The sequence below is a fragment of the Pituophis catenifer genome, unplaced genomic scaffold, assembly GCF_029215685.1.
Source record: "Pituophis catenifer annectens isolate HBS135680 unplaced genomic scaffold, rPitCat1.0.hap2 SCAF_3, whole genome shotgun sequence".
Taxonomy (NCBI): Eukaryota; Metazoa; Chordata; class Lepidosauria; order Squamata; family Colubridae; genus Pituophis; species Pituophis catenifer.
This window is the reverse complement of record NW_027256883.1, coordinates 113287562-113300244: the sequence shown is the minus strand read 5'-3', so window position 1 is coordinate 113300244 and position 12683 is coordinate 113287562. Positions and strand designations below refer to the sequence as shown.

General features: G+C 40.9%; 1 protein-coding gene across 1 annotated transcript in view; it reads right to left on the bottom strand.

Moving 5' to 3' along the window:
• QSOX1 (quiescin sulfhydryl oxidase 1) overlaps positions 1-6184 on the bottom strand; it is a 58616-nt gene extending 52432 nt beyond the window's left edge. Inside the window, exon 1 of the mRNA XM_070940939.1 lies at positions 5905-6184. Coding sequence (XP_070797040.1) covers positions 5905-6184 — 280 coding nt within the window. The remainder of the gene's footprint in view (positions 1-5904) is intronic.
• Positions 6185-12683: the final 6499 nt, after the last annotated feature.

Genomic DNA, 12683 nt, shown 5'->3' with positions numbered 1-12683 from the left:
AAGGATTTGCAAATAGAAGTAGAATGATTGCGGCAAAAGAAAACTCAATGGGTTGTTACCAATAGTAACAAGGCACTGAAATATCACCATCAGTCAATTGCAAAATATAGCTTTACTTAGAACAGCTTACACCCTGCAACAATACCTTTAATGGCATCAAACGTCACCATCAACATGGGAAGGATTCAATAGGTGGATAAAAATGCCAAATCCAGTTTGAGCATCTGGCTGACTGCAATGAACCATAAAACAGGGGAAAAGAGAAGGAGAAGAAACCATGAAGAAAAAGGGGAAAATGAATGGGAACATTCATGATCAAGTGGATTTCTAAGTTTCCAACTTAGAATTCTTGCTCAAGAAGTAGAATCTATTAACATAAGAACAAAACAAATACTTTAATTAAATTAGACAGCAGTTTAAACATTAGACAATCCTCTGCCATATTCACTTTGCAGACCTTGGAACAAAAATATAATGGTTTTGTTTCGATTACACTTCCAGTATACTCTTGAACCTTACTGTCAATAGGATCTATTGACCTAGTATAGAGTTCCAAGAGGTTATCTTATTTGCCTGAAAAAAATGAGGGTTTTCCCCCAGCTTTTGCCTGGGAGGAGATTGTCAGGTTTAGTTCAAGAATGATGTAAAACAATCCAGCCAAAGTTCAGTTCCTTATTTACTCATATCACATAGACAGAACCTTGCAAGAGTAAATTTATACTACTCTAACCCAAAGGATATATTTTGGGAATCTAGAGAGTGGCTATCCCAAATCCCTTCCTCTTCCCCCTGATCCAGATCCGGATTGTCTTGGCTCTTGTCATGTCCCGTTCTTAGAATGTACTTCCTCCTTCCTGAGAATCTATAGTCTATCACAGAGATCTTGTATTTGCTGAGCAAATCCTTGAGCAAATAATAAACAAAGGGTCAACAGCTGCAAGCAGGGTTGCTTAAAAGAGTTCTATTGTAGTGCCTTTAATATACCAGTATTATCCTGGAGTTGATTTCTTCCTTGGAAGTGACCTCTTACTTGCAAAACATCACCCGTTTTGAAAGAACAGAATAGGGTCTCTCTCTCTCTTTTCTTCCCCATTCAATTAAACATTCCCCTTAACCTCTCCTTATTCAGTTTTCTTCCCACTTTTCTATTTCCTTCTCCTCTCAGTGCAGGTACAACTTCGCCTCACCCCAACGTCTTCTTGATTTCTTCCCTTTTTTGTTGTTTCTCTGTTATGGAGAATGCATGTGTGTGTGTGTGTGTGCGCGCGCACACACACACACACACACACACACACACACACACACACACACACAGAGGCACAACCACTTGTATGATAATGGGGAAATTGGGAGTAAACTTTAAACTGGTACAGAATGAAGCTGCACAGGTTGTAAATAGTATTGGCTATTTAGCACACACAATATTATTGGTTTAGTTTGGTTGCCAGTGTCTTTTCAAATGCAATTCAAGGTGATGATTGGAAATTTGAAAGCCCTCCATGGCTTGGGAGCAGGTTACCTAAAGGATGCCTTTTTCCAACAGTTGGTTTCTGGTTCAATCTGATCTGGTAGGATGGGCATATTCCAGGTCCTGTCAACCGAGGAATATAGCCCCTAATGAGTAACCAGAGTATCTTTTCTGCTGTAGCACTTATTCTTATGGCTCAGACCCTGTTGGCCTTTCAGAAGGTCTTGAAGTCCTGGCTATGTATCCAGGTCTGGGGTCCTGAGTCTGTGAAGGGCCCAGTTCCTGATTATGCTGACACAAACAGATTACACTATTTCTTGCCTGTTATTTGAATTTAATTTTTTCCTGTATTGTGCTTTAATTGTTTATATGATTGTTCACTGTCCAGAGTTTGAGATGGGCAGCTATACATATTGAATAAATGAATAAAAATACAGTATATGTACAAATATATTGTACAGAATTTATATTTTTATTGCAAAGATGCTTAGAAAAATAGCATCTTCACAGCATCGCATATCTAATGCCAAAGTGATTTAAAGCCTATCTTTATTTATGTCATGCTTGCTCAAAAAGTATCGGTTGATATTGGAAGATGCTATTGAACAGAAGTTCTCAACCATTTTTTGCTCATGGCCTCCTTTTGAACCCCATTTACTTCTGTGACTCTCCCTCTGCAGACTCTCTCCATCTACACTAGCCAGCAATCAAACAAGGCTTCCCCAAAGTGGTCAATGGTGGCCCCCAAGAGTCAATTCGACTATCCATAATTGTTTTTGTTATGGTTGGTTGAAAAGTTTATATTGGCTTTGGCATTTTTATTCATCTATCAAGTCCTTCCCCAAGGCCTGGGATAGGCAGAAGGTGTTGTTTAATGGTGCTAAAGGTATCCTTGCAAGATGTAAGCTCCTCAAGGTGAACCTGCCTTTTGCAACCGACTGATGGTAATTTTGTCAATGCCAGTGGTGTAGAAGTGGTGCTCCAGTTGCTTTGGGATTGTTATTGTGATTATAACAATAGTACTGTCATTATAACAGTAGTACTGTGAATTAAAATACTATTTTTAAATTATTTTCCTGTAATAAATGTTTGGGAGTTGATGAACAAGGTGAAACTTCATAAAGGGGTCAATGAGCTCAAGAGTTTGGAGATCATTGGTTTTTAAACTGTATCATGTATATATTGTGGCTCCCTAGAAACACGGCATGGCCCTCTGGCTGAGAACCACTGTTAAATATCATAGTAGGGAATGACATCTGATGGGGAGGTGCAATTGAGAGAGTATGGCTGTCTTCTTAGGTGCAATCTATCACTAAATACTATTCTTCATTGCCTCTTTAGGTGCCCCATTAAAGAAAAAGAGAGAAGCAGGCAGGAGATGCCTGACTAGGTGAGCCACTGAGCCTGACTAAGTGGCTAAGGCACTGAGCTTGTTGATTAGAAAGGTTGGCAGTTTGGGCGGTTCGAATCTCTAGTACAGGTCTCTTGCGTGAGCAGGGGGTTGGACTAGATGACCTCCAAGGTCCCTTCCAACTCAGCTACTGTTACTGCTAGTGATGATTCTTTCCCATTGTCAATATATATATATATATATATATATATATATATATATATATATATATATATCTTTTTTCTTTTTTCATAGGCTTTTATATGCATATTCTCTCTAGCCAGGTTTTACCTATGTAAACTTAGTTGTTCTTCAGCCCTAGGTTCTGTGAAATCTCATTCACAAGTTCTTGGGCCCTTTTTCTGCTGACAAACTGCAACTCTGTGTTGCTTCCTGGGAGACCCAGATAGCTATTTCTGCCTCTTAAGGCGTCTAAAAGGCATATAAAAGCCTATGAAAAAAGAAAAAAGATACATTATGCCTTTACAGGGAGGATAATTGGGAAGTGGGTGTGGCCCACTGAGGACGCCTTAAGAGGCAGAAATAGCTATCTGGGTCTCCCAGGAAGCAACACAGAGTTGCAGTTTGTCAGCAGAAAAAGGGCCCAAGAACTTGTGAATGAGATTTCACAGAACCTAGGGCTGAAGAACAACTAAGTTTACATAGGTAAAACCTGGCTAGAGAGAATATGCATATAAAAGCCTATGAAAAAAGAAAAAAGATGTAAACTGACTGTCTCTTACTTCTCTGCTCATTTCCTCCTGCCCAAAGATAGAGGAAGGGCATCCATGACAAGTGCTTTTGTGCTCAAAGCCTATCACAATGAGATCATCATCATCTTTGCTGTTTTTATCTTTAGATTGCAACAGGCAAGGAGGACTCTGTTCTCTGCCCAAAACTGCCTAATGAAGACAGAGCAGGGTTGAGTTTTGAGGGCAAGAGTTGTTTATACTGATTTGGTCGTCCATGTGCCAAATGGTCACAGAACAATGACTGACTAGCACAAAAGTAGACACAATAAGAATTGAGCCATGATTCCATTATATAGTTTCATGCTGAATTTAGCTTCATGAAGTGAGATACACCTATCTATTCTGAAAGACAGATGGGAGTGAAGATTCCCAGAAAGGTTAGGAGTCAGGTAAGGCATACATTTAATAAATAATATTTCCCATAAATTGGACTGAAAGTTCCAAGCTACAATCCTGTACTCATTCAGAGGTATTAATGAACACAAACACTTATAGCAGCCAGTTTGTTAAAAGGAATACTGATCCATCAAGGGAAACTTTAAAAAAAACCCTACCTCTCCTTTTGAATTAGAACAAAAGAAAAATAATTAAACACAGAGATACAAAGGAACAAGAGGCTCATTGCAATCCTAAAGCCGAGGCTAATGAAATAGATTGACACTAAAATGGAAATTCACTGCTGAAGTATAAAAAGGCACCACAGAAGACGCCTGAGGAAAAGGAAGGGGAATATTTGTTCAAGAGATGTAAAAATAGTAACAGTATTGTTACTGTTACTGTAACAGACAATTGGTCATAATTGAAAAAGTAATGAAAATGACAGTTGATGGTAAATGTTCATACAGAATCCATAAAAGAGTAATTATGACAGGATTACACAAATGTACCCATTAATAGAGTCAGTAATAACCGTGAAGATTAGCTTGAAAGCCCTAAGATGTCTGCAGCTCAGAAGCAAAACAGATTTAAATTGTGGTTCTTGTTCTTTTTTAAGCAAAACAGAGACGAAAGGATTGTTCAACTGTGATATTAAATAATGCACAGATGGTTCAGGGCACGCTCACAGAATCCATGCAGTGAGAAGAGGACTGCACATGTCTTTTGTAATTTACCTCAGCTAGAAAATGTGAGGTTTTAGAAGATTTCACAGGATGTGTGTTTAGCTAGCATATACAGGTAGTCCTCGACTTACAACAGTTCAACATCACTGAAAAAGTGACTTATGACCGTCTTTCACTCTTACAATCGTTGCAACATTCCCGATGGTCAAGCAGGAAAGGCTTTTTTAAGCTGTATTTACTTAGCTAGAACTAATTGATACAGCAAGTACAGTCAGTACAACAAGACCAATCTAAACATACTTTTTAATGATTTAATACAAGCTTACTGGAGTGAGGAAAGTAATTGGCAGAGTGAGAGTAGCATAGGACAGAGTCATGGAAATAATACAACTTATAGGTGGAGGGGACTTGTAGAATAAAGTTCTTTGCAGATGGAGAAACAATTAGAGAGAAAGGCATCCTTTTTAATTCTTCTTCACAGTTTCAGGGATTTTTTTATCTGCAACTGGAAATAGCTAGGAATTTAATCCTCCCTCCCATACTGTCCCAATGCAAAGCCCAAATTATTCTGTTTTTAATGGACACAGAAGGGAGGGAGGGGGAGAGAGGGAGATCTCAGTTTAAAATCAATAATTCTGTCTTCATCTTTTCTTTGGGAAGAAAAATAAATTACTTGAAAGAAAACCTAGCGAAGCTATCAGGATTGCTTCACAGTATACACAGTAAAAAGTACACACTGGGAACTCGCTATTGTGAATTCGCTATTCCTGTACTGACTACAGGTCCTATCATTCTGGTGAGCCACGTTTGGGAACTACGGACGTTGTAATACAGTGCGCTGGGAGGCACCTGGCTGGGAAAGGCTGCGTTACACAAACAGGCAAGGGAAAAGGTGATTTTACAAAAAGCAAACCCCGAGAAAACCAGCGCCTAGGTAGGAAAAATCCTGTCCCGGAAGAGTAAGCAATTCAGCTCAACGAGAGTGGAAGCAGCGGCTGGTTTCGTTCCCCAGGACTTAATTTCGGGCATACTCTACGCCAGCTGCGGGGCAACCTGCGAAGCCGGGACCAGCCGAGAGGGCATCTCTGAGTTGGTGCGACCTGGCGTCCCCCCCCTCCCGGCCACACACCTGCTCGGGAGCGGAGTGGGGGAGGTAGTAGCGAAGAGGAGCAGGAAGGTCGCCCTCGGCGGCCAGCTTGTTGGCTTTTGGCCACGGGCGGTTGCTGGACTTACCCTTCACGTCGTTGGCCAAGCCTTTCCAAACGGGGGCGAAAGCTTTGCAGTGGCCGCACCAGGAGGCGTAAAACTCGACCACCCACGCGCCAGTGGAATTGAAGATGCGGCGTTCCAGCGTGTTGCTGGCCAGCTGCACCAGCGGGTCGTCGGGCGAGTAGAGGCCGAGGCTCTTCGCCCCGGGGACCCGCACCAAGAGCAGGAAGAAGGCGACGGCGCGGACGATGCAAGCGGGAGGCATCAGCTGCCGCGATCCGGCTCCGGAGAGCCGCCTGGGCATCGCGTTTAGCCGCCCCTGGGAAGCTCCGACGAGAAATGCGCCCGATGCTCCGTGCCGGGCTGGGAAGTCACTCGGCCCTCGCGCGGGCGGGTGGAGCTGGAGGCGGAGCGGGAGTGCTTCCCTTCCCAAACCGAAAGGGGAGGCCCGCCCCCAGCGCCCCGCACGTGTGGCTCTTGGTTTGTCGTCAGGCACCTCCTCCGCGCGGAAGGAACCAGGGGCTCCGTAAAGCGGGGGGTGCTGGTGGGGGAAGCACCCGGCATTTTAGCAAGAAGCGTGTCATCGTCTCCGGGGACTTCAGTTCCCCTTAAAGCAGCCGCCCGACCAGGATTTCCCGCGGGGATGAAAAGAATGCGGAAGCCCTGAGGAGCCCGGAGACTGCTCTAGATTGTGGCCAAAATGCGATTCCACGATGCCATGAATCGGGGAGGTTTTGCAACCGGCCGGCATTCCAAGGCTGACTTACTCTTTCGAGCGGGACCAAGCCATCCCGACGCCCGGATTGCAAAGAGCCAACGCTGCAATTAAAGCCGTTTTCCCCTGGCGGCGGCATTAGGCAGATAGCTGGCTGAATGATTTAAAAACTGTACCGGAGCATTAGGGTTCAACGCAGGTTCCCCTGCAATACTTCTGAGGTCTTTCCGTTCTGAGAAAGGGGAACCCTTTCGGAGCCTGATAGGAAAGTGAGTGTGCCAAGACAAGTCTGAGGTATAAAAAAAAAAAGTATACACGCTTTGAAAATGTAATTAAATTATACTTTTAATCAGTTGTATTATATGGTTTCAGAAAGAAATTGAAAACATTAATAAAGGATTGAGTTGCCTACAGTTACTAATTTTGTACTACTTTCTGAATGTTAGGTAAGCTATTTACTACAGGGCTACAAGTGATTTGACAGATCTCACGCAGGCGAAATTGAAAACTACAGTAGAGGATTACTGACCAAATCCTGCAAGGAATTGGCATTCTGTGGAAGCAGTTACAAGAGGAAGAGGAAGAACTGAATTTTATGTAGTGGAGCAAATGCTTTTTACATACAGAAAGCCCTAGAATCAAACTCCGAAAACTTTATACAAAAATCAAGATAGGCCAGGGAAGGACTGCTTTATAGGTCTCAGTGGAAACAAATCTATGTTAACCAAGTTAATGGCTCAATTCAGAACAAAGCAACTTCCTATGCCCAAGGATCAGGGAAATTAGTATTCAAGGCAAGGAGGTACCATATTTAAAGCTTTTTTTTTTTTTAAAAAAAAAAACTGACTTGAATAACATTTTATTCAATTATTTCCATTTTCCATATTGAGGAATTACAGCAGTGGTTCTCTGCAAATTCAGTAGACAGCCAGTTTGTCATAGCGGCTAAGGCACCAGGCATCTAGGAGACCATGAGTTCTAGTCCCACTTAGGCACAAAGCCAGATGGATGACTTTGGGCCAGCCACTCTCTCAGCCTTAAAAGAAGGAAATCACAAACCTTTCCTGAAATCTCATCAAGCAAATTGCAGGGATTACAATACTTTCAGTAGGCTAAGTGGTACAGGCTTTGTTAACAGTTGCTAGGGGTTCATTTTTTTCTCCATCTCTGTGTTCACAAAATAAAAGATAAAGGTTTCCCCTGTCCAGTCATGTCTGATTTTAGGAGGAGGTGATCATCTTCATTTCTGAGCCAACGTTGTCCGAAGACTTTTCTGTGGTCATGTGGCCAGCATGACTATACGCTGAGGGGTAGAGAGTGCTCACACCTTCTCACCGAAGTGGTACCCATTTATCTACTCACATTTGCATGCTTTCAGACTGCTAGGTTGGCAGGAGCTGGGACAGATAACAGGAGCAAACCCCATCATGCAGCGCTCGGGTCTCGAACCTGGGCTGTGAGCTTTCCAGCTGACATGCTCAGCATCTTTAACTGCTGAGACATCACACCCCCGTTCACAGAATAAGTCTAATACAAACTAAAAGAGAACAAAAAGAAAAATGGAAAGAAAAAACCAAAAGGTAAAAAAAAAAGTAGCCAAAAAATGAAAAGTTACAAAAAATATACAAAAAGTAATTTCTGAACTTCTTTACAGCAGTTGTAAGTACAATTATAAACTGACCTCTCTCTCTAAAGTTATATCATGACCCTCTTCTTTCTATATTCTATTCTATCTAATCCATAAAACCATATTTTTTTGCATGATTTATTGATGCTGGCTCTGATTAAATAGAAGCCTGTTAGCGCAAAATATTACAAAATGTTGAGTAACACTTCCGAAAATAATGCAGAGCCACATAGAATACATAGGGGAAGAAGCTACCCAGTTATTACTAACCAGGCAGTGTTGGCTGCATTCTCAATTTTAAGTGATCATCACGGCAACTGTAGAATGTTGAATTTAGATCTCCAAAGATATATTTTAGCCGATAATTCTTTTTTTAAAAACAAATTATGAATATAAAGCATTTGATTTTGTGATAGGTTGGAAGCACCACCCTTTTTTCCTTTGAAATTCCGTTGAAATTCCATGTCTGCATTGCTTCATCATCGACAACTAAGCTTGGACTTATGCAATTAGAAACTTTCTGGAACGCTGACACCAGAAGTACGTAGTAATAGCAGGAAAACTATTAACTTTAATTGAATGTTAATTGAAATATTTCTCTTAGGAAATTATTAGACTTCTTTCCCAATCACTCCCATAGGAATAGTATAGAGAATAAAGAGAAGTGGTAACATCTCTTTCAAATTCAATATGCACAATTTATAGAGGAATAATAGTAACTGTATAATGAAGACTAGTAATTTAAAGAGGCACTTGGAAGAAAAAAAATGCTTATTTCAAGAATAAATTGAGTATTTTTAATTATTCAGTCAGCAATGAAATCTCAACAAAATGATTTTTATTTTGGCAAATAATGACTTAGCTGTAGTTTGAGCATCTTTTAAATTTTTTTTCTGTATTCCTAAATATAAAAAAGCCTTCTACAACAGGAAACAGATTAACAAACTGAACAATATTTGATGCCTGCAAAGTTGTTTTTAGTAATCAAATGCTAAATAAGATTGCCAAAACTCTGTTCTCAAATGATATAGTTACACTCTTCCTTGAAAAATCATCTTGTGATATTACTATTGCAAAAATTCAAAATTATGCTTCAAATAGATAAATATGATAGAGCAATTTTAATAGGAATAGTTCAATATTTCAGTGAGGAGAAAATGATTGAACATACAAAGCTAACAACAAATGTTGAGCTATTTCACATTTTGATAAAAAAAAATTTCAACAAATCACCTGCTCTGGAAAAGTTTTTTTGGTCTTTATATCGAACTTGCTACTGCAGTGACAGATACACACTATGGGGTTACAGTAAATGTTGATTTGCAAATTACACACATGACTCAAAAACAAACAAACATATTTCTCCAATCACATCAACATCATATCCTGAACTTTTTACTGTAGGACTCAGCAAAACCCAACACACTCCAAAGACTTCAGTCATTCCTTCCAATATTATCAACCAGCTTTTTGCAAGTTGGTGTCTTCCAAATATATTGTCTCCTTCAATTCTCCTACTCAGTCCAGCTGTTGGATGTATTGGCTGGAAATTCTGGCAGGTACATCCTGGTCATTTGTGCAAGGCACCCAATTGAGAAAGAGGGAGGAAAGCAAAACCTGCATTGCTGACAAATGCACATTTGGAGTACAGTAAAAAAAAAATTGTAATGTGCAACCCATCCCCTTCCAAAGGACCTTCCCCAAGCAACCCAATAGTAACTCAGTGGTAAAGAGCAAAGACTTAATAGTGCTATTCATGGAAAAAGGTAAAGTCATTGGAGATGAGGGGAGCAGTAGTGAAATCCAATTTTTTTTACTACCAGTTCTGTGGGCGCAGCTTGGTGGGCATGGTGTGGCATGGCAGGGGAAGGATACTGCAAAATCTCCATTCCTACCCCACTCCAGGGGAAGGAGACTGCAAAATCTCCATTCCCACCCCACTCTGGGGCCAGCCAGAGGTGGCATTTGCTGGTTCTCTGAACCACTAAAAATTTCCATTACCGGTTCTCCAAACTACTCAAAATTTTTGCTACCAGTTCTCCAGAACTTGTCAGAACCTGCTGGATTTCACCCCTGGTAGGGAGGAACTTGATGAACTCTGGAATATTTTCTAGTGAAATGATGGATGAGACTCTCCAGAAGCCAAGCTTTTCTGGGCTTGGCAACTAAGCATGTTTGGGCTATGCCTGTCCAGAAAGCCACCCAGAACTAAGCTGGACTTGATGGAGACATTACTTTTGTGTACAAGAAGCAAAACTATTGAAGAAAGCCCAAAGATATTGACTAAGAATAATTGTTAGAGGATGGAACTGCAGTAAGGAGATGGAATGGAATGGAATAGAATGGAAAATGCTAGAAGAGGAGACGGCTTTAATAAAGCAGTATTTTGTTAGACTTTCCAGTTGTGCCAACTATTTGAGAGTTATTTCTAACTGTCCTGGCATTAATTTTAAAAGCTTATTCAATGCATAATATTTAAATCAGTTGTCTTTGGTCTGTTGTGAATTGCCTGAGGTTGCTCATATTCTTCTTTGTAATATTTTGCCTTTTCAACAAGTCCCTCAGCCAAGCACTGACAAACCATTTATGAAATGCTAAAAAAAGCCAGGATGGATTGGGCCAAAAGCTTATCTAATCTTGCATTCTGTTCTGCTCAGCCAGTGGAACGCTGACAAGCAGGACATGACTACCTAATATCATCCTTGCGGTAATGTTGCACAGCAACTATTATTCAGAGAAGCTGTTGCCTCTGATACTAAACAGAGGAGTAACTGCAGTCTTCTAATAATATTTTTCTCAACCCTGTCCTTTTTTTCTCATTGCCTTTTTACCAGTTCCCAATTCATAGCAATGGCATCAGCCATTAGATCAAGTGTGCTTTGCATGAAAAACATTAATTTTTGTGTCCTACTGTTCAGCTTCATTTCATAAGTGTGGCTTCTAACTTTATGAAGCAAATAGAAAAAAACCACCCACATTTATCTTACTCACTCCCCCCACCCCATGCCTTAACATTCCAAACACTTTGTTGGAAAAGCCATTATCTCTTCCATCTATTGGCCTCTTAAGGCAAAGAAAGAATAAAAGTTAGAGAAGATGTAGAGGTCTTCAAACTTGGCAGCTTTGAGACTTGTAGACTTCAACTCCCAGAATTCTCCAGCCAGCATAGCTGCCAAGTTTGAAGACCTCTGAGGTAGAGTTTTACCTCTCTCTGTCTCTCGCTTGGCCTGTTGTTAAAGTAGTAAAAGGAATTTATGGGTTTAAAAGACAAAGGAACTTCATCTCTCCTTCCCCTTTATCTTTTTCTTCAAGAAGAAGTTTAAGAGAAGTGAGGCTCCCTTGTTCAATGCATTTCTTCATAAATCTCTTTTTTTGCTTCCAATATACTGAATGTCTGTCAGTATTCATTGGCAGCTGGGCAAGCCTATACTTGGCATCTAGACATATATATTATGAAAACTTTTTCTTTTTAAATGGAGCCTGATACTAAATTAGTTAGTGTTCTTTTAGCACTCTGCCTATTCTTGGGACCACATCTTCTAACGAATCCTGCTGAATTCAAATCTCCAGCATTTTCCCATTACAAGAAGTAGACCATTGATGTCAGCATTCCAGAAAAAACCCCACTCCGAGTAAAGACGCGGAAGCAAGCATTTTCCAAAGTTCTCTTTACTAGAATAGGTAAACTGGCACATCTGGGAAAACCCAAATCTGAAAGGTCCAGGTTTTACCTCAGTAAATCAAAACCCCCAAACCATCCCCTCACTCCTCAGTTGATCACATGCTCCAATCAACGTCCATCCCATCCCATCTCGACTCAGCACTCTGACCGCTCCTTCTCCAGATGCTGGATCACCCTGACCTTGACTGACAGGAAGAATGCTATTATGTCTACCAACAACCCCTCTACTAAATTCCCTCTCCTACTTTCCCACACATGAGAAAGTGGCAGCATGGAAGCTTCCGGCCTAATATGGCTTCCAAATCTGACAATTGATTCATTTGGTTGCCTTTTTCTAATCCCGAGTTTCTGCAGTCACTGGGAAGATTCTCTTTATATTGCTAATGATGAAGAGTTGTTGATCTTCAGTACCACATGTTTGCTTGCAAAATACAGGAGGTTGTGGGGCAGAACCCAAAAAGATTATCCACTGTGTCCTGTGAATCGAGTGACAAGATATATGCCTCAGAATCTTCTCTGACTGTGCTGGAGATGATGTTAAAAGGGTTGAAAAGCACTGATTCAGTGTTATTTCAACAACCACGTAGGACTTTAGTAGCTCAAGTATGTGTAGCTTGTTCTGAATGAATGAGAGAATGGGAATTTTGTTGATGATTGAGCTGAGAGAGACAGTCTTTGAAGTAGTGCTGAAAACTTCAAGACTTTTGGTCTTGGGGAACTTCAACGTACATACTGAGGCTGCCTTAACAGGGACAGCTGAGAAACTGACAGCCTCCATG